At 42.1% G+C, this 22,818-nt stretch overlaps 1 protein-coding gene across 4 annotated transcripts in view; it reads right to left on the minus strand.

Moving 5' to 3' along the window:
* The window catches only part of DNAH5 (dynein axonemal heavy chain 5), a 463,741-nt gene that overhangs the window by 210,036 nt on the left and 230,887 nt on the right, over positions 1–22,818 (minus strand). For all 4 annotated transcript variants that reach the window (XM_075586253.1, XM_075586252.1, XM_075586255.1 and 1 more), the window contains 8 exons: positions 22,212–22,319; positions 16,177–16,262; positions 14,797–15,118; positions 14,289–14,495; positions 13,593–13,764; positions 12,733–12,878; positions 4,910–5,087; positions 343–588 (listed from right to left, as the gene is read on the minus strand). In XM_075586253.1, the coding sequence (XP_075442368.1) occupies positions 343–588; positions 4,910–5,087; positions 12,733–12,878; positions 13,593–13,764; positions 14,289–14,495; positions 14,797–15,118; positions 16,177–16,262; positions 22,212–22,319 (1,465 nt within the window). The remainder of the gene's footprint in view (positions 1–342; positions 589–4,909; positions 5,088–12,732; positions 12,879–13,592; positions 13,765–14,288; positions 14,496–14,796; positions 15,119–16,176; positions 16,263–22,211; positions 22,320–22,818) is intronic.

The following is a 22,818-nucleotide window of genomic DNA, read 5'->3' on the forward strand; positions in this document are numbered from 1 at the left end:
TACGCCAACAGCTACCCTTGCTGGTCCACCCTCGCTGCCAACTGAGCCCGAGATGGAAAAATTCCTCCTCTCACAGGAGGGCCACAGGCAGAACCCCTCTTGACCTGAGTGTCACCACTCATTATTTTAAAAAAAACATTAAAAATGTAAAAGAAAATAAAATAAACAAAAATAAAAAAATCTCTCTATTTCTGAATTTTATTTTATTTTATCTTTCCCTTCTATCTCTCTTTCTAGTTTCTGCCAAAGTAACCTTGGGAATAAGTTCGAAGGTGTTATTTGACATGTGTGGCAGGTATAATAATTAATAATACAATGGCAAGTTAAAAAATAAGATGGTACCCAAGAAGTTGATCATCGAAGACATTTGAATCCTTTTTCGAATGGTCTCTAATGTGTTTCTAGTGACTTTCAAAAGAGAATCAACATTGCGATGATTGAAATGGGAAAGAAGTTCATGTGCCTCTTCTTCTAAAATCTCCATCATATCTTTCTTCTTTCTCTTGTTCCCCGGTGATGGAGGGCCAATAGTAACCAAGCTAGCATTATGGTTAGATGACAATGTCTGAGATCTTCTTTCACCTGCATCTTTGACAGAGAACATAACATTAAAATGATGATTGCATATCTAGACATAAAATCAGAACACTGTATGATCAACAAGATAAGGAAAATAGCTCAAGCATTCTTCACCCTCTTCAATAAAAAGGGTGAACAGGCAGAAGTAGCTACAGGTAAACATTTGGAGCTTTCTTCAGCCGAATTAAAAATCAGCGAGAAAGTTAGTAGTTTTCTCATAATTACTTATTCACCTGCAATTCAATAAACTCCAAAAAGCTGCAAATATGGCAATCACAGCCTCCCAGTTCAGCCAATCTATATACTGTTTACCATTAGAGACCTGAATTAGTATAAATAAAATGGCATATATATAAAAACACAATGTTAAAACTCCTAAGAAACCATAGTGGCGATGCTACAGTAACGGAAGGGTTAACTATATAACTAAATTCATCCCAACTACCTATCGATCGCATGCCATAGAGGCTAGTAAGGCATTGCCTTTCACCCCAGGACACCTAACCCCATCACCTATCCCAGTACTCCAACCCCATCTAATAATGGCTACTGGCATATAAGCCGAATATGGTTAATTCCTCAGTGGGCCAATGGTTCTAAAGTAAATAAAAGTTAAATAAAAAACATTATACAGATGCAGCACTATGGTTGGTCATGCTGTCACCTAAATCCGCTGCGGCACACTACTTTTTCATCTGTGTTCGTGTGTGCTTGTGGTCTCAGTAAGGAGACTTAATGTTCTAATTACTCGACTGGAAATCTCTGACTCAGGCCCTCATTCTCTCCCGTCTCGATTACTGTAACCTCCTGCTGTCTGGCCTTCCTGTCTCTCACCTGTCTCCCTTAGGCCGCGCTTATAGTGCTTGCAACGGAGAGGGCGACGCGACTAATGACGTCACCCGTCGCCACCCGCGAAAGTTAAAATATAACTTTCAGCGACGTCGCTAGCGACAGGGTCATTGATTGGTTCAGAGACAGTCACATGTGGCGACAGTCTCTGAAACATCAAATTAACCCGGCTTCCAAATTTTTGGTCGCTCTTTTGTTTTGTTTTGGAGCGACGTTGCATCGCCGTCGCGGGCACTATAAGCGCAGCCTTACAATTTATCCTAAACTCTGCTGCCAGAATCACTCTACTCTTTCCTAAATCTGTCTCAGCGTCTCCCCTGCTGAAATCACTCTCCTTGCTTCCTATCAAATCCCGCACTCAATTCTCCTCCTCACTTTTAAAGCTTTACACTCTTCTGCCCCTCCCTACATCTCAGCCCCTAATTTCTCGCTATGTACCATCCCGACTGTTGCGTTCTGCTCAAGAATGTCTTCTCCCTACCCCCTTTGTATCTAAAGCCCTCTCCCACCTTAAACCTTCCTCACTTACTGCCCCACGCCTCTGGAATGCTCTTCCCCTCAGTACCCGACTATCACCCTCTCTATGCACCTTTATGACCCACCTTAAGACACACTTGCTTAAAGAAGCATATGAGTAGCACCATGGCTATTACTATACATGATACATAATGCTTGGCCCCCTGCAGACGCACTTACCAGAATGCCCTCCCACTGTCTCTGTACGTTCTCCCTACCAATTAGATTGTAAGCTCTTCGGAGCAGGGGCTCGTCTTCCGAAATGTTACTTTTATGTCAGAAGCACTTATTTCCAGGATCTTTTTTGTTATTTATATGATTGTCACGTGTATTACTACTTTGAAGTGCTATGTTCATTAATGGCGCTATATAAATAAAGACATACAATGTTCCATTAGGAACAATGTTCCATCAGGAACTGTTGACACAGCGGGGGTCCCTACGTCTGAATGGGGCCCACGCTGTGTGAACCCTACTGGTTTGCACCTGTCTGTGAGAGATGCACAGTAGGAGTGAGTAACAGTAAGTCACTCTACCTGCGTGGCTCTAATAGGCGATCGCATGGCTTTTATTTTAATTTGGTAACACAGTATTGAAGCAGGGGGTCTCCGGAGCTGAATCGCATGAATTTGAGTTCCCCTTCTTCAGAGTTACAGGTCCTGTTATGGGGTGCAAGTATCCCCACTATGTTTAAATTCTCCCGCGTCACAGCCCACATCACCGGGACAGTTAAACAATGCAGGGCGATACTGGCACCCCATAGCGGGGCCTGTAACTCGGGAAGCAGGGGTCCCCAAGGCTGAAATTAATGTGGTTCAGCTTCGGAGACCCCCTGCTTCAATACTGTGCTATTAAAATAAAATCAGCTTCTTCGCCTTAGCGGCTTGCCGTTAATGCAATGAAGGGGTTAAGCCAGAGTACCTGGTTTATTGGGGGCCAGGGGGGGTGGGTGAAGGGGGTAGTTGCCCCAGGGTGGGTGGCTAAGCCTATCGAGAAGGTTGCCGGGGGGGGGGGGGGGATTAACCCCTTCATTACCTCAGCAGTAGTAACTGCTGTGGTAATGAAAGGGTTAATCCCTCCCACTACCCACCCGAGAGGCCTAACCACTCACCCTGGGGCAACTATAAATGTGTGTGTACAAAAAGAGCACTCAAAGCTCTCTGCTTAAATTGTACCCGTGAACACAAATGAATAAACAAGAAAAATGTACAAATAGAAAGATTTATTTTTATAAATCCTTATGTCGTTTCATTAGTTGGCCATAACACATTAAAAAAATAGGTAACGCTACCTCAGGTGCAAATCACATCATCAAATTATGATAAGCAGCACCAATGTAGTTAAATATTAGACCAGAATCACATAAAACCAATTAGATTGCCCCCTTTTAAAATAAATAACTGAAAATGCATAATACATGAAGAAAAAAAATCCAAAATGTTAAAGTGCTTCCAAGACATGGTGTTCAATTCTCATTGAAATATACAGTATAAATGTTTCAAAGCTTCTTAGGAGTGGAATGGGTAAACTACAGATAAGGAGCTCCTGTGTACCTTGTTTCCAAAATAATCTGAGGGGATGGCAATTCTGTAATCCACTGTAATGTTTTTAACTCAGAGTCCCAGCAATTAATACCTCAGTTTACATGAGCAAATGCAATACTACAGTATGTACAGTAGATACTCATTTATGTACATATGATTGAAAAGGTGGCACAGAAGCCTTAGTACTGTATCTACAGTACACCTGGGCATTGCTTCTGAAGCATGTGTGAAGATTGACAGTTTGTGTCACAGTGTGGAGATATTTGTCTATATGTTTACTTTATAAGGGATCTAGGATAAGATACACTTTGAGGTCACTCTTCATTATGCTCCATACAAGAGAAGCTCTGAGTTCCATTCATTTGAAAGGCCAAAATACTCTACGAAATGTAACACATTTCAAACCTATCAAGCAAAGGACGTATCAAATTATCAAATCAATACACAACAATTGCTATCCCCATTTGGAACCAATGTTACATACAAAAGGACATTGCATATGGGAGAAGGAGTGGCTCGGTGAGTAAAGACACTGACTGGCACTGAGTTTGAAGCAGGTTAGCCTGGTTCAATTCCCGGTGTCAGATCCTTGTGACCTTGGGCAAGTCACTTTATCTCCCTGTGCCTCAGGCACCAAAAACATAGATTGTAAGCTCCACAGGGCAGGGACTTGTGCCTGCAAAATGTCTCTGTAAAGTGCCACATAAAACTAGCAGCACTATACAAGAACATGCTGCGATTATTATTATTATTATTACATTAGTAATTATGCACATATAAGAATATTTCTGTGATGTCAAACACTGTAAAGAGAGTGGTGAGAGTAAGTATAGTAGGTGGTATAAAAACAAGCAGGGAACTGTTGTGCTGAAAATAACAAATTTGGTGTTATTCATTAAACTGCTATAGAGATCATAGGGGGACTAGCACACGGAAACGACCATTGTCTTCAATGGGATTTGAAAGGTTTTCAGTTTGCTAGTACCCTGATCAGAACCATTGTAGTTTAATGAATAACCTCTATTGAGAGGTTTAGAGCTCAAATACTGCAATTCACTAAACTCCAATAAGGGGGGTCGGAGCTCAATCTGGCATTAACTTATTATCATAGTTAACATCGGATCAAGCTCTAATACCCTCTTGTCAGAGCTTAGTGAATACCAAAGAGGGCACATACAGTAGAAAATGTGTCACCCAAATCAAACATATGTTTCAGATGATAACACTATAAATCGATGAGATATTTAATCTGGTAAACAAAGTGTGTCCTTTGTCAAAATATTCTATCTACAAAATTAGTGTAAGCAAAGCATCAGATTTATGAAGTCTTTGTTTTTGCAATACACGCTAATAATTCAAATGCTCTAGGTCAATTAGCAAAGGTTCTGCCATTTGATTTGCAAACAAAGTTATCGACTTACCCCCATTCTCCACTAGGTCCCTTCTTCCATCCATGATTTTACTTCCAGTAGCTGATTTTTCAACTTCATCTACAGAATGAACCTCCAACTCAAGTAGCAAGTTTATTAGTTCATTGACTGCTTCTTCTACCATAGAACTTCTGGAATGCAATGTCAATGCCCCTTTACTGCAGAGCTCCTAGATAGAAATAAATATTTAGGGACATATTTACTAAGAAGTATTACTTCATAAGACACATTGAGCGCTGAAAGACACCTTGCGACCCCCTTCTTGAGAATCGGCTATAAAAGCCCATATTTACTAAGCAGTGTTACTCCGTAGGACACCTTCACAGCCCATTCACTTGAATGGGCCAAATTTACTAGACTGCGATGGAAGGTGTGTTGTGCATTGACACGGCATAGTAAATACAGTAGAGGCAACTCTTATTCGAACAAAAACCAGTGGCAATTCCCCAAAAAACCCAGGAAACACCCAGGTACATTCTGAATACATGCCTTAAACTGTCCTTAAACTAGCCCCAGCATTTCTGCATTGATTAATGGCCTATCAGATTAACAGCGGGGGTCCCTGGCAGTCCCATTCAAACTGAATGGGACTGCCAGGGATCCCTGCTATGTTAATCCTATGGGTCGTTAGTCAATGCAGAAATGCCTTAAACGTGCCTCAAACTAGCCCAGAACATACCCAGCACATACCCAGCACATACCCAGAGTGTAACCCGGCTAGTTTACGCCAAATGTTAGAATAAACGTTGCCTCTACTGTATGACCCGTAGTCTGAACACAGTTATTATAAACCATGGAAGAATATTTCTCTATTGTGTGAAATGTTCTCATTGAACAATGATCATAGGTATTAAACATTCTATAAGATGTAGATAAACCCTTTGGCAGAAAAAAATATTCTAAAAAATAAGGCTGATATACTGTATGAGCTGCTAAAAAACTAGTGTCACTGGAGACCAGTACTTTTAACACCTTTTACCTACCGGAATCAATTCACTAGGCAGGACAAGATAGTGGAATAAAATGGGGTTTATTCTGGTAAAACCAGCAGACACAATGAAACACAAAATACAGTTAATATATGCTTACTGGGGCCCTGAAGGGAGGCTCTAACCTCAGTAGGTGCAGGGGCCCGGCTTCAGAAGGCCTACCCTGTCCGCTCCACATCCAGGAACACCACAGTACTCTTTTTGGGAGAGCTACCTGGCTTTTCCCACTGGCCGGATCTTCGTTGGTTATTGAAACTTGGCCACATCTCTAGAACTTGTCCTCAGCTAAGCTAGGCTTTCCTGGCACCTCAATTGCCAGTGCTTTGCTATTCTGAGCAAAGCACTTTTGGAAAGCCCGCCAGCACTTCACCGGAACAAGTCTAGGAATTGTCTGGTTCACTGATCGGGCAGTCCCCTTACATAGACCTCGGTATCCTATGTTCACCATGGAGAAGGGGCGGGTGAGCAATCAGAGAACGGATCCTAACTGCAACACCCAATCTGAGCTCGGGGCTCGTTTTGCTGTACGCGTCAGAGGAGGGGGCGTGTTGAGGAGGCTCAGAAAGCTGGCAAGCGGGAAATTCGAACTGGCCAATGGGAACCGTGTCTACCAGCAACAGCTTCCCCTTGCCAGCCCTACACCTGCCGCTGCGTTGGTTCCACCGAGTCTTGGAGAACAAAGAGTCTCCCCCGCAGGAAATCTTTGTCTCTGGACCCGGTACTCCACATTCCTCGCTCACCAAACGATCCGACACTTCTCGACTTCCATCCTCCCCTTTGATCCAACATCACTATGCAGACAGCCTGGGGACTCGATTTGCCAGGGCTGCCTTCATAGAGACGAATACACATTTTAAAAGTACATTTTTACTTTCTAAACCTGGGGTTCGAGAACTTGGACTGCAAAACTTGGCCTCAGCCAAGTTTTAGAACCAAGTTCTGATAGCTTAATGCTAGGGAAATACAATATTGAATAGGGGAACACAAGGCTATTAAAATTTATATGCGTATCCGCAAATCAGACGTGATTCGCAGGTAAAATTAGGGGTCTACCGGTAACATTGTCACCAAACATTTTATACACATTTTAACACTTTTTGCTCCCCAGTATGAACTATTAGAGTCCCGTTCCTGAAATCCCAGTTCTATACCTATGATGGTTAAGGGATACAAAAAACACACTTTTCCCCCAGCTTATAATGCTGGTAAGCCGCCGGGGACCAACGGTTTTCAGGGGTGACCGGCCGGACTTCACCTTTATTATGAAGGCTGGCTGCCCCACCGTCACACCTTCCCCCTCAAGATGAAGGCTATGGGGAAGTCACTCCACCATGTGGCATCCCAATCCTGGATGTCCTGGAGGTTCTTTGGTCCCTGGGTATGTCCTGCCGGAAGAGACTGTCCATGTTGCCATGCTCGCTGCCCTTCTTGTCTTGGATGGTAAAGTCAAATTCATTTTAGGAGCGGAGCAACTTTACATTCTTCCCTAACAACCGCTGCAACCAATTTAGGGGATTGTGGTCCGTAATCACAGTAATAGCTCAGCCATAGATGTAGTGCTGGAGCTTCTTGAGTGCCCAGACAATGGCCAAGCACTCCTTGTCAATCATGGCATAGGCAACGTCTAGAGGTAACAGCTTGCAGCTGAGGTAGACGACCAGGTGTTCTCCCCTGTCCTCGCCTACCTGGCTCAGCACAGCCCCAATGCCATAGTCCGAGGCATCGTCTGCACCAAAAATCCATAGCCATGGTCAAGGGGTCCGAGAAGGCAGGAGTCCGGGTACAAGCTGAGGTCAAAAATACAAGAAGCAAGACAAGGCAAAGGCAGGGCAGCAGCATACTGGAGGCAAGCACAAGTGCATAAACAGAGTTTATGCTCAGCCAGTTTGTAGCAGGGCCGAGTGAGTATTTAAAGGACAGGCAGCCAATGGTAGGAGAGCACACAGCTGCAGAATAATGAATGAGAACCGCCCCTAGACATATTCAGTCCACTGGTAGGCAGGGGCGGGGAGGAGTGCAGGTGTGGAATAATTGCTGATGGAGTTAACCCATCGTGTGCCCATGGTAGCGCGGTGTCTGCTCGTAGGTTGCATGTGGTGCGCCTCACCCATGACGTTATGGGGGCGGAACCTGAGCGATATCCGTGCGCTTTCCCCCAGCCTGTTAAAGCAGCCGCTTCGTCACGGGGGCGGGGCCTAAGCACGGGACGTGCGGTGTCCCACAGCCCGGTAGCATGGTGCGCGTCACCCATCCCATCATGGCTTGTGTCACGGGTGCGGTGCCGACAGGCAATCCTCACACTGACACAGTCTGAGCGTTGAGCTGCCTGTAGTCTACACAGAACCGTGTTGTTCCGTCCTTCTTAGGCACCAAGACTACCTGTGAAGCCCAAGGACTCTGAGACTGGGATATTACCCATAGGAAAAGCATCTCTTCTACCTATCGGCAGAAAACATGTACGCATTCTTGTGGAGGGGCCGGTGATCCCCGGTGTGGACCGGGTGATCGGGTAGATGGGTCCTGCCCGGCTTATCCATGAACAGGACCCAGTACTCATCTACATAGTCCTTGCTTGCTCCTGTTGGGGAGCTTCGAGCTGCGAACCTATCCCCATCTGCTCCACTGAACCTCCCTGTCTGGGTTCTTCCAGGAGATGCAGCAGAGCTTGGCTTGACAGATCCCCCAATGGTGTGCTACAGATAGCCAGCTGGCTGACTTGTGTTATATGCTTTCAGCATATTTTTGTGGTAAATCCTGTGCCTATCTGTCTCTGGATCGAGGTTCACCACATAATTACACTTGTTCATCAGTCGGTGGACCATGTACAGGCCTGCCCAAGCAGCCAGTTGTTTGTTCTGCCGAGTGGGCTTCAGAACAAGCCCTTGCTGCCCTGGAATGAACTCTCTGTTATGGGCACGTCTATCATACCAACGCTTCTGCTTGGTCTGAGCTGCCTGAATGTTAGCCTGTGCTAACCCCATAGGACTCTCTAACCGGTCTCTGAGCTCCGCCACGTACTGTAGCATAGAGGCATCAGTATTGGTAGTCTCCCCTTCCCCTCCCTCATGGAACAGGTCAAGCAGTCCCTGGACATGGCGGCCATACAGAAGCTCAAAAGGGTAGAAGCCGGTAGAAGCCGGTAGACTCTTGCGGTACCTCTCGGTACACAAACAGCAAGTGCTTCAAGCGAGTTTCCCAGTCTCCCTTCTCGGCTTCCACAAATGCTCGAAGCATTTGCTTCAACGTCCAATTGAACAGCTCACACAGTCCATTTGTTTGGGGATGGTAATGGGCAGTGTGGAGGGCTTTCACCCCACACGTCGCCCAGAGTCACTGGAGCAGTTCAGACATGACGTCCCCTGATCAGTTAGAATCTCACTAGGGAAGCCTACCCGAGTAAAAAATCTCAATCAGAGCCTCCACCACTTTTCTTGCCTCGGTCAAGGACAGTTCTACAGCCTCAGGGTACCGGGTTGCAAAATCAACCACCGTGAAGATGTAGTCTTCACCGACCAACTAGGGATCAGAAGCGGACACACAATGTCTACCGCTACTCTCTGGAATGGTCACTGATCACAGTTAGTGGTCTCAGGGGGACCTTCATACAGTCACCTGAGTTGCCTACTCACTGGCAAGAATCACAGGCATGGCAGTATTCCGATACCTTCTGCGATGACCCTGGCCATTAGAAGTTCTGCAATAGCCAGGCTCTGATGTGGGTGACCCCCTGAGGCCCTGCTAGAAGAATGGTATGGACTGCCTGTACTCCCTAGGTACCACTAGCTGCATTTTACCAGTCCATACACTGACCGGAGCTCCAGGGGCTTGCTGTCTGTACAAGATCCAGCGGTGCCAGATGAATCGATCCAACCCAATCTCGGAGGCAGACTCGGCCACCCACCGTCTCATGCCCCCTGCCACATCGGAATCCGGGTATGCCTCTTCCTGGGCAACCCCTTTGCTCGACTGACTGTTAGAAGCCATAGCCCTCACAGCAGGCTACAACTGCAGCTCAGTACCAGGTCCTGTATTGTCCTTCTCAGAGGGACATCTTCAGATTCTCTCGAACTAACTAAGGGGACAACAAATCCCTGCTGTGTGTAACGTATGTATGAAACGACTTGTCCTGAGATCCTGAAACTTCAAGACCGACTTTGGGCTATGATTCCCCACAAGGAATCTGAGCTCAAAGCCTAGTGATCCCACTGCTTCCACCAGAAAAAAATCCAGTCATGGGAGACCAGTACTTTTAACACCTTTTACTTCCGGGATCAATTCACTAGGCAGGACAAGGTAGTGGAATAAAATGGGGTTTATTCTGGTAAAACCAGCAGACATACAATGGAACACAAAATACAGACAATAAATACTTACTGGAGTTCTGGGGGAAGTCCAGGAATACCACAGTACTCTTTTCGGGAGAGCTACCTGGCTTTCCCCACTGGCCGGATCTTCGTTGGTTATTGGAACTTGGCCGCATCTCTAGAACTTGTCCTCAGATAAGCTAGACTTTCCCAGCACCTCAATGCCCAGTGCTTTGCTATTCCAAGCAAGGCACTTTTGAAAAGCCCGCTAGCGTTTCACCGGACCAAGTCTAAGAATAGTCTTGTTCTCTGATCGGGCAGTCAAGCATCTCATCACCCCCTATGGAGAGTGTGAGCAGGAGGGTAGTTTGAGGAGTTCAACCAGGGAGTTTTGGAGCTTATCCTATTGGCAAGCTATGCGTAACTTGAGCGTTGTTCAGGAGCATTATATCCCATAGTAGTCTTTTTGAGGTGCTGGACTGATTTTGTCACCTACTCCTTTTGGATTGACTTTATTTACATTTCGTCACTATTACATAGGGAGTTTTTTTTACCGGGTTTAAGGGAAGTACCATTGGACATTTTTTTTTGCCCTTTGGGAATGGGCCTGAAGAAGGGGTCTTAACCCTGAAATGTTGCCCCCTTTCCCCTACATCACCATTTTGTTTGAACTCACCCCCCTCCCCTCCTACCCTTCACCCACCTCATTGAGGTTTCCAATTCCTGTCCCACCCTTGTTTTTTTCACTTTCTCTCTTGTCACATATATACGGATACTGTATTTGACTTATACCCCTTGGGGGGGGGGTGGTCTTTTCTTTATTAAATTAATTTGGCTTATACCTTTTTCCATTTGTCTTTTATGAGTGCTGGGAACATTGTTTTGTGTCTAATAACTGCAACAGCCAATCCGAGCTGGGGGCTCATCTTGCTGTACGCGTCAGAGGAGGGGGCGTGTCAAGGAGGCTCAGAAAGCCGGCAAGCAGGAAATTTGAACTGGCCAATGGGAACCATGCCTACCAGCAACGGCTTCCCCTTGCCAGCCCTATACCTCCTGCTGGGTCGGCTCCACCGAGTCTGGGAGAACAAAGAGTCTCCCCCGCTGGGAATCTTTGTCTCTGGACCCAGTACCCCACCTTCCCCGCTCACCAAACGATCCAACACCTCTCGACTTCCATCCTCCCCTTTGATCCAACATCTCTATGCAGACAGCCTGTCGACTCGAATTGCCAGGGCTGCCCTCATAGAGATGAATACACATTTTAAAAGTACATTTTTACTTTCTAAAACTTGGGCTTGAGAACTTGGACTGCAAAACTTGGCCTCAGCCAAGTTTCAGAACCAAGTTCTGATAGCTTAATGCTAGGGAAATACAATATTGCATAGGGGAACACAAGGCTATTAAAATTTATACGCGTATCCGCAAATCAGACGTGATTCGCAGGTAAAATTAGGGGTCTACCGGTAACATTGTCACCAAACATTTTATACACATTTTAACACTTTTTGCTCCCCATTATGAACTATTCTTGAAATCCCAGTTCCGTACCTATGATGGTTAAGGGATACAAAAACACACTTTGTTTTAAGGGGTAACCAGCCGGGCTTCACCTTTGTTATGAAGGCTGGCTACCCCCACCGTCACAACTAGGTTACAATCATATGAATCACAATAAAAAACATTAAGTTGGTTTAATTCATCATTTGCTTTTTACTTTACGGAAAGGTACATTTTGATTTTGGCTCATTGTTTCCTTAGGTGAAGTAAATATATCTGGACTACCCTAAAGTAAACATCTTCCTTCAGAATGTTTCATGTCTGACCATTATACTGTATACTGTATAATTATAAGTAACTGAAACCTTGTTTGTGTCTCCACAGTGTAAAACCCAAGAGAAGATCAATTTGCAGCAAAGCTGTACTATTTTTCATTAGGTCAGGTTACAGCTTCATTAAACATTTAAAAGAGAACATTGATTTTAAAATAATGTCAAATAGATTAAAAATTATTTAAATACAGCAGGGAAACAACCTGAGCTTAATTATAGGTTTACAAACAGCACCTGTGAATAGGTATAATCTGTGTTACTGTAAAATCAGACCTCACCTGACCAGAAACCCAGACATAAAAATCAATTGGAAGGAAACCTGCCTCAATTTAAGCCTTTGAGTATCTGCTGGCTCTGTACTTCTTTAATCTAAATTTGGCTGTTCAATCTGTGAGTGCAGCCAGCAAAAGTGAAGTGTGATTGAAGTTTAAACGCTATTGTAAAAAAATAGATTACTGCACATTATCACTCTAATCATATGCATGTGCACTGCCAGAATCTATTCTAATAAAATTATAATCTGCAGCATATTTAAGAAATTGGAAAACACTTATTAAACCTGCGTAAAACATATAGGCACATGATTGAGTGTTTCCTCTCTTTATTTCCTGTATAGATTGCTTTTTTTTACAAACTGCAGTATAATCTTATGTGTCTAGTATTACACAGTAAAAGAAAAATAATGTTTTTACCTTTGTCATTTGAAGAAATTCTTCGCATGTTAGTGGCTCTTCGTTTGGAAGATTACAAAGAGGGGTGGCACTCATTTCCTGCAAAACTGCATCAATCCGAAATTCTACCAAGTCATTTACTCGATTAAGCAGCAGCTCCAGCTCAGCTAGAATATAATCAGAGAAACAGTTTATATATCAGTATATATTGGCCTGAGGCCCACAGGTGTACAAATTGATGTGGAAGGATAATTTTTAATGTATTTTCTGTGTCACAATTGTAGTCAACTGAAAATACAGTTCAATGTTGTCAGTATCAAAAAAATCCTAAAGTAAGACTAACTAAATTAAAATATTAACCTTCTAATAGAGATAAGTATATGTATGTAGTAAATTTAAAAAAAAAAAAAAAAAAAAACAAGAGTTTTAATAGGGAGACCATTTTTAGAGACCCTTCACTTGGATGAACAAAATATTCTGTGCTCTTGTTGGTGTTAATAAATTAGAAACTGATTTTACAAGCCCATTGAATTCTCAGTTATCTGTTTAAGCGTGGAAAAGATTAGGATGCAAGAAAAAAGTAGCTCTTTTTTTTCCCATTAAGATTACAAGAAAACTGATGGAGTTGAAATCTCCAACAGCAAGTGGAAGTCTGCTTCACAGAACACTGAATAGGGGCTGAAGGGTGGACGCTTTATATATATATATATATATATATATATATATATATATATATATATATATATATATATATATATATATATATATATGACCATCCCTCCACCCCAAAATAAATATAGCCTGTAGTTTTTAAAACAGTTGTTTTACTTCCATTCAAACATATTTCAGATAAAGCAAAATGATGTCACAAAATAACATACCATGTTTCTCAGTAATGTTATTTAAATACTTCTCAATATTCAGTGATGTCCAGTTCAGTGAAGTAAGGCCAGGATGAATTGCTTCATCAACTTTAGCTACATGTGGAGCCATCAGCTGATCAAGTGCTACATGGATTTTAGATCTAACACTCTTATCCTCCATCAGCATCATCTGAAAGAAAGCATAGTGATGGTTTTGACCTTGAGCTGTTTTCATGATGAGGTCATCAGTATAAGCACTGATCCTCCTTTTCAGAGGAGCAAGCAGGAGAAGAAGAATGGATAGGCACATTGTGTACTGAAGAAATTAACACTGTCTACTTAACATAAAAGGAAATAGAATGGGGAAGTGAATAACCTTCCAAATTTGAAATGACAACAAACAAATTCAATATAACTGGAAATTATAAAAACCAGACCATGATAAATTGTTCATTTATGTTGTACAACGGCCATTAAATAGGTCACCAAGATGCAAGATAATATTGTAGACACACCAACACAAACAGTACATGGTTTTGCTTATTTATCAGAATTTTTATCACCATATAAAAACATAATTTTCAACCAAAAGTATAGGTTATCTACATATATCTGCATTATGTCAAAAAATTATAAAGCATTTAAATACTTTCTTTAAGCTGTTGCTTTTTAACAAAAAGATCTCACCATACAACAAATGCATGCAAGTGTTACCTGTAATTTATTAAAAATCTTTTTATACAGGTCTTGTTTCTGCTGAAGTGCAACTGCAAAGGGTGGAATTTCAAGGCCCATTTGAGCCATGCATTCAGTTTCCCGAATCAAAGTCAATATCATGGGGTCAAAGTTCACAAACAGGTCTCCTGTTTCAGGAGCCTTAACTAGCAGAGAAGCTTGAAGACCAGATTTTGCAAATTCCATCTAAAGACAGAGGGGAAAGGACAATTGTATTATTTACATTAGTATTATGACTGAAAACATAACTTTATTCTTACAGTGTCAATACACTCCATGAATACTAGTTACTACAACACTGTAGAATGAATGTTACAAAACATTTACCATTAGTTCTTATTGGTTGGTTAAATAAAAGTTATCATTGATGAGTCAGAAGTGAAAAGCATTAATTAATTAGATAGTTGAAGAAAGATATCAGTAACAGAAACCAAGATTCAATGATCAACTGTATTCTTTCTGCAATATGATAATGGTAAGCACATACCTGTTTGAGCCAACCCCGGTGAAAGAGGACCTCATATTCTAAAAGAACTTTTGCCACTTTGTTGTAGTTGCGGATAATACGCTTGGCTTCTTCAGTCTGCAGAAGCGTAGGATGTTGCTGAAAAAGATCCATTGGTACTTGGATTCTGTGGAACAGCTGACGTGCCCAAAGAATCTTCCCAGCAACAGGGGGCAAATCACGTCCTAGTGGTGGCTCATTTTTCTGCTTTGTGTAAACTCTGGAGACCATTTCAATGTCATGCCCATAATTCTGAAGGATTTTTTCATACTTTTCCTCAATTCCCAAGTCTGGAATTCCTAACCTAATTTTAAAACACACATTGTAAACAACTGTTAAATTGATGTGAATGGGTCAACAAAAATGGTTTCTTACATTCCAGAGTTAAATCTGCAATGATTCGAACAGCAAAAGAGAAATCCAATGTACTTGTAGCTTTCCATGTCAAGCCTAAATGCCAATTATAAACAAGAAAAGCAAAAAGCAAACTATATTTGAGGAAATGTGGACAGAACAGTCAACAAATGTATTTTTCAAAATACACACACAAAAAATCAGCACTGAATGTTCTGTGACTTAGTTCAGTGTTTTTCAAACCTCTCCTCATGACTAACCAGGTTTTGGGAATAACGAATGCAACTGCATCCAGGTGAATGCACTTTTTTTTAACGTATAAATAGAATATTCTTTGTCTGCCTCAGAAACTTGGCGCCACCGTGGCTCACAAAGAGAGGTTTCAAAAACGCTGACTTAGTTCATATACTGGATTTGTTATAAAGGAGAGAGAATGCATTAGAGTAATACAATTGGAGTTTCAAAGTATGGTCAAGCAATTTAGTTGGCATCTTCCTGGCACAGTAGGATTTTGTCATTGGCTTAAAGCATCAACTTATAACTTCTTTGTGAATTTGGGGTTCACAGGTTAAAAGCTTCTAATCCATCTAAATAATATGAATGTACAAATAAATAATTTATAAACGGCAAAGGAATTTAAAGTGTTTAATTAGTAATATGGGCTCTGTATACAGTATGAAGACGCGGGTTTGATGCATGTGTGTCTAAAAAATTACCATTTTTCTTGGTGTGATTCTATAAAGAATATTTATACTGTTATAGAATTTGACGCATTGCATGCACACTAGTCCACATAAGATACATGCAGCATGATGTACACACTTTCCAGATATATACACCATACAGTACACACACATCCCACAAACATTAAACATGCACTATCTATACTGTACACTTCACATGAATCGAGATACATACATATAGATATATCTCAAATGAGCGAAACTCCTATGTGAGGAAGCAGTACTGTACGTGTTTTGACCCATTCTACATGCATAAATCATTTACCTTTCAAACTTTTTCAGCATTGTAAGAGCTCTTTCAGTGTTATGGATCCTTTCAAATGTAGAATCCATAAATGTCTTCAACTGATTCTGGTACATAATATAAAAAAATAATTTCAATTTAATTTACCTTTAGTACAACACAATAACTCAAAGGTAGGATCAGTAGATACCACTTACAATACTGTACATTTGTTCTAAGGTTGATTCCGACATACAGTACTGAAGATATTGTGGCGATGTACAGTACTCCATAATGAACCCACCCAAACTACTGTATTTCTCTCAATAGTTATCCTCATATACAGTAGCTCTAACACTATTGCAAAATGTATCAATGGATAGTATCTAAAGTGATTATGTATTTTATTTATAAAATGTTTTACCAGGAAGTAATACATTGCGAGTTACCTCTCGTTTTCAAGTATGTCCTGGGCATACAGTGAAAAAACAGGATAAAAGTGCGCAACAAAAAAACCTCTACTGTTTTAACCCCTTAATCACCAATGTGTTAAATATAATACACAACCTCTGTGTTATGAACTGGCGTCTGCAGCTGTATGTATAGGGATATTAACCCCTAGAACAACTGGAAAACAAGAAAAACAAAAGCGCAAACGCACATAGTGAAGTAAGTAAAATCAATTGATTAGTGTTTATAAGGGTAATATATCTGCGTACATCAAATTAGTAAAAAGACAGCATATCATGTGCATAGACATGTGTTACCAGACGTCACAGGGTAAGTACTGGATCGAGGGACATCCACCTCACTGCCAGAAACTTTTCCTCCACTCCTGGATGGGCCGTCTGGGCACTTCAGGACGCAGCTTCTACTTGGGGCTGTATGATTCGAGCTCCACTGGTTTGCTCGTTCTCCAGGTCACCCCTCCGTCTGGCTGCTTGCCAATGCAGGCACTGGTGGAAATCAGAGAGGTTCCAGCCTCCGTTGAGCTGTTTGACTGTTAGTCCATGTGTCCCGTAATGATTTTACGACGGCCGCAAAGTGCGGATGGCCGTAAGTGAGAATTTTTCGGCACTTAAAGGTAAACACTCCAATGATCGAGATATGCCACAGGAATACAAGTATCGGGTAAAATATCACCAAATTGACTTTATAAAAACATATACTCTATCCAACGCGTTTCGAAGCCTGAAGAAGTAGCGTTGCTACGAAACGCGTTGGATAGAATATATGTTTTTATAAAGTCAATTTGGTGATTTTTTACCCGATACTTGTATTCCTGTGGCATATATCGATCATTGGAGTGTTTACCTTTAAGTGCCGAAAAATTCTCACTTACGGCCATCCGCACTTTGCGGCCGTCGTAAAATCATTACGGGACACATGGACTAACAGTCAAACAGCTCAACCGAGGCTGGAACCTCTCTGATTTCCACCAGTGCCTGCATTGGCAAGCAGCCAGACGGAGGGGTGACCTGGAGAACGAGCAAACCAGTGGAGCTCGAATCATACAGCCCCAAGTAGAAGCTGCGTCCTGAAGTGCCCAGACGGCCCATCCAGGAGTGGAGGAAAAGTTTCTGGCAGTGAGGTGGATGTCCCTCTATCCAGTACTTACCCTGTCACGTCTGGTAACACATGTCTATGCACATGATATGCTGTCTTTTTACTAATTTGATGTACGCAGATATATTACCCTTATAAACACTAATCAATTGATTTTACTTACTTCACTATGTGCGTTTGCGCTTTTGTTTTTCTTGTTTTCCAGATGTCCTGGGCATACAGTTAGGATGACAAATAATACATTGTTACAAATACATAGTTACATAAGTGAACAGGGTATACATTATATACAAGACATTGCATACTCGTCTCAAATCAGGAAGCGGACCTGCTGGGATGAGGTAGGGATGTAAATATACCGACCATAGCCCAGGTACAGAGTCCTGTAAGAGTATCCGTGGTTGGTAAGCAGGCAGGGGTCAGGGCTGGCGGCAGAGTTGTAAAGTCAAGGAGAAAGGCAGAGGTCAGAGCAGGCATAAAGCAGCGAGGTCGGGGTCACGGTCCGGGGTCAGCAACAGGGGAATCAAAATAGGCAAAAGGGTAAAGCATGACTGCAAAGACCAACAAGAGCTGCAAACGTATGAACTTTGCTCGGTGACTCCCATCGGGAACTGCAGCCTTATATAGCAGGCTGCCAGTACACAAAATGGCCAGTTTGAGCAGAAAGGGCAGGCAGTCTGGAAAACCTGAACTGGCAGCAAAACCCGGCACGGATTGTGCAGAATCCTTACACACAGTAAAAGATAATATATATTATAGGCATATGTAACAGTTAGAGACCAGATTAAAATGTGAGAGCCTTAGTTTTGAAAGAACTTAGACTGGTGGTGGCTATGAGAGTCTCCGGTAGATTGTTTTGAGGTGCACGGTAAGAGAAGGAGGAGCGGCCGGATACTTTGCTGAACCTTGGGACCATGAACAGTCTTTTGGGGTCAGATCTCAGATAATAAGTGCTGCATGTGGTAGGGTTCAGGAGCTTGTTCAGATAGACGGGTACAGTAGCTTGCCCAGAAAGTATTTGATGGCAAGACAGGAAAGATAAACTTTGCACCTATATAGTTATTTGAGCATTTCGCAGTGATGTGCGTTTTAATGGCATTGGAGAACAAAATGTCATATTGAACTGTAGAGTGTATCAAGTTTGCAAAGGTGGGACTGGGGTGCCAAGCCATATACTATGCCCCCATAGTCGATAATTGGCATTAGCATTTGCTGTGCGATACGCTTTCTGACCAGAAGACTTAGGGAGGATTTGTTCTTACACCTAGTTTGGCACAGGTTTTGGATGTCAGGGTATCAATGTGCATCCCAAATGTTAAATGTGAGTCAACCCATATGCTCAAGTATTTAAAACTAGTGACAGGAGTTAGGGTGGTATTAGTGTTGGTTCTGATCTGCAGCTCAGTCTTTGGAAGCTTTAGGAATTTAGCCTTGGTCCCAAATACCATTGTTACAGTCTTGTCAGTGTTTAAAAACAGTTTGATTTGGGAAATCCAATTTTGAAGTCTCAAAAAGTTAGATTGAAGTATGTGTTCAAGGTCGAATAGGCTAGGGCTGTGTGCTTATAAGATTGTGTCATCTGCATACATGTGTATTGAAGCTCCCTTACAAGCTGTAGGAAGATCATTGATGAACACTGGGAAGAGTAGGGGCTCGAGAACAGAGCCTTGCGGGACACCACAGGTGACATCCAAGGGGTTGGAGTTAGAGCCTGAGATAGACACGTGTTGGGATCTACCTGATAGGTAGGACTGAAACCAGTTGAAAGCATGCTTTCCTATTCCAGACCACTGGAGTTTTTTAAGCAAGATAACATGATCAACAGTATCAAAAGCCTTTGCAAAATCTAGGGATATTGCACCAGTGAGTTGTCCCCGTTCCATTCCACACTGGATCTCATAGCAAATTTTAGCAAGGTAGTTACTGTGGAGTGTTTGGGGTGAAAGCCAGATTGGAATTGGCTAGGGAAATTTGTCTTGGTATAGTAATCACTTAATTGGAAGTGAACACATTGTTCCATGACTTTGGATAGTATTGTGAGAAGAGAGATTGTCCTGTAGTTTGAGACAGTGTTTTTGCCCTCACATTTGAAGATTGGGACAACTCTGGCAGTTTTCCAGGTCTTAGGGATATGGCCTGCAGACAGAGTCGAGTTGACTATGGAAGCAATTGGTTTGGCAATGGCTGGGGCACCAAGTCTTAGGAACTTAGATTGCAGTAAGTCAGGTCCACACTGGCTGCTTAATTTTAATTTTTGGAGAGCTTGTGTAATCTCCTCTTCAGATACTGGGACAAACTGAAAATTGTGAGCAGTGTTGGGAGAGGGTGGGGCTATAGGGATACTCTCAGAATGAGGTTCGCGTTTGTGGTTTGGGTTGCGTTTTGCTAACAAGTTAGTAGCACACCCCACAAAGTAATCATTGAATGCATTTGCAATGTCAGTGGGATTTGACAGAGTAATAGCCTCCTAAGTGATATCACTTGGTTGTTGATGGTTAGAAGGCTGGAATATATTGTTGATAACTTTCCAGAAGTTAGCTGGGTTTGATGTATTCTGGCAAAGATTGTCAGAGTAATATTGTACTTTTGCATGTCTTGTTGCCTTGTGCACATATTCAGCAGGCATCTGTAGTTATTAAGATCCTTGGTAGTGCAAGTTACTTTGTAGCTTTTCCACAAGGCATCCCTGAAATGGTAGAGTGCTATAAGGTCAGGTGTAACCCATGGAAGGTGGGCACCCCATACCCTTATTCTGCGTAGTGGAGCATAGGTATCACAGAGTTTTAAGAACTCGGATTGGAAATAGTCGAGTGCAGAATCAGGGTCGGGAATAAAGTCGATTCAGTACCAAGGGCAGTTGGTAAGGTCAGCCAGAAACTGTTGTGGATTCAAGTTTCTAAATGTTCTAGTGAGGGGCACATTAGGGATTGATTGGGGTGGTTTAATTTTCCTTACACAATACACTATTGCATGGTCACTGAAAATGTCAGAAAGGATGCCAGAGTATTAGATTCTGCTGGGATTTGAGGAGAGAATCCAGTCTAGCAAGGAATGGTTGTGCGATTTCAGGGTTGTCTGTGTGGGTTGGGAAATTAGATGCATTAGGTTAAGGGACTTGAGTTGTATCTGGATTTTGTGGTTTTAGGGTCGAGCCAATTGTAGTTGAAATCCACAAGAACTAGCAGCTCACTCTTCTCATTCAGAGAGGAAATGGAGCCAAGAAACTGGGTGATATCAGTCAGGGACTGTAGATGGGCATTATGGGAATGCTGGATGCCAGCTATCAGGATGGGCTTAGAAAAGAGGAAGCAGATTTTACCAACTAGGATTTCAAAAGAGGTTGGGCTTGAGGGGCAATTTAACAGTGTAAATTGTAAGGTGTCTGTAATATAAAATAACACCCCTCCTCCTCTCTTTGATCTATCTTTCCTAGAAATTGAGTATCCCTGAATGGCGATATTTACATCGAGGATTTTAGGGGTTAGCCATGTTTCTGTGAGAACGATTGCTTTGGGTTTATGCATAAGGCACCATGCCCTTAGTTCATCCAGTTTGGGCAGCAGGCTCTGGATATTTATATAGACCTTTTTGGAATTTAAAGGGGGTATTCTCAGTTGTATAGGACAGAGTTGAAAAGGGAGGGCCTGGGTTAAGATAACAAAACAGCCAATATTTTGATCCCTATTTGGGGCCAGTGGCTATCAGTTTTATCACCATTCTTATGGGCAAACCACAATTTTAATACTTTGAGGTTTTTTAATAATTATTTTTTTCATGGACCAAACATAAGCTTTCCCTCTTAAGAGCACAAATGCACGTTTTGTATTAAATAGACGCCACTTGAATAATCAGCATGGATTAAATCCCGTATCTCACACTCAATTCTCCTGCTCACTTTTAAAGCTTTACACTCCTCTGCCCCTCCTTACATCTCAGCCCTAATTTCTCGCTATGCACCATCCCGACTCTTGCGTTCTTCTCAAGGATGTCTTCTTTCTACCCCCTTTGTATCTAAAGCTCTCTCCCGCCTTAAACCTTTCTCACTTTCTGCCCCACACCTCTGGAATGCCCTTCCCCTCAATACCCGACTAGCCCCCTCGCTATCCACCTTTAAGACTCACCTTAAGACACATCTGCTTAAAGAAGCATATGAATAGCACTGGATAATCATGGACACATGATACATAAAGCTTGGCCCCCTGCAGACGCACTTACTAGAATTCCCTCCTACTGTCTCTGTACGTTCTCCCTACCTACCAATTAGATTGTAAGCTCCTCGGAGCAGGGACTCCTTCCTTAATGTTACTTTTACAGTATGTCTGAAGCACTTATTCCCATGATCTGTTATTTATATTATTTGTTATTTATATGATATGTATTACTACTGTGAAGGGCTATGTACATTTATGGCGCTATATAAATAAAGACATACAATACAATACAATACAATTTCGGCTTTAAGTTAAATGGTTCAATATAATTTTGCTATAAGAAAGATTAAAAAGACTTACATGGAGATCATTTGTCTGTTTAACAAATTCATCATAGTCCTGGTCAAATTCAGTCTTCCGCTGGTCCAAGAAGTTATATTGCTTTTTCTTAATTGTGGCAACGACTGACTAAATGAGACGATTAGGGAAAAAAAAGCTTTTGCACAATAATTTTAAACTATTTCATATCTCCTAACTTTCCCAAAATTCTTGTGACTTAAGTTATGAACATCAGAATTATAAAGTTATTTCTCGTACACAACCAATGACATTATGAAACTATAACTTCTGGTTTTACTGTCTGCACATCACAATGTGAGTGCAAATCATTCACCAGTTAAGAGCATGTAAATGAATACAATGAGGCATCCATCTGTATTCTAGATTCCTGAAATGGACTTGCAAATAAACTTATGTGAATGTTCAGTAGATCGCCCAAAAGACTATGGGGCTTATTCTGTAAACTCCATTAGCACTGTGCCATGCGGTCTGCATGGAAAGCCCCCTAACAAGTCAATGGCGTATTCCATGCAGATCGCATAGTACAGCTCTAACGGAGCTTACAGAATAACCCCTTTATGTACTATTGATACTGAGGTTACATATGCCTTTGTAAGTGCTTTGTTTA

Source organism: Ascaphus truei, chromosome 2 (assembly GCF_040206685.1).
Source record: "Ascaphus truei isolate aAscTru1 chromosome 2, aAscTru1.hap1, whole genome shotgun sequence".
NCBI classification, from domain to species: domain Eukaryota; kingdom Metazoa; phylum Chordata; class Amphibia; order Anura; family Ascaphidae; genus Ascaphus; species Ascaphus truei.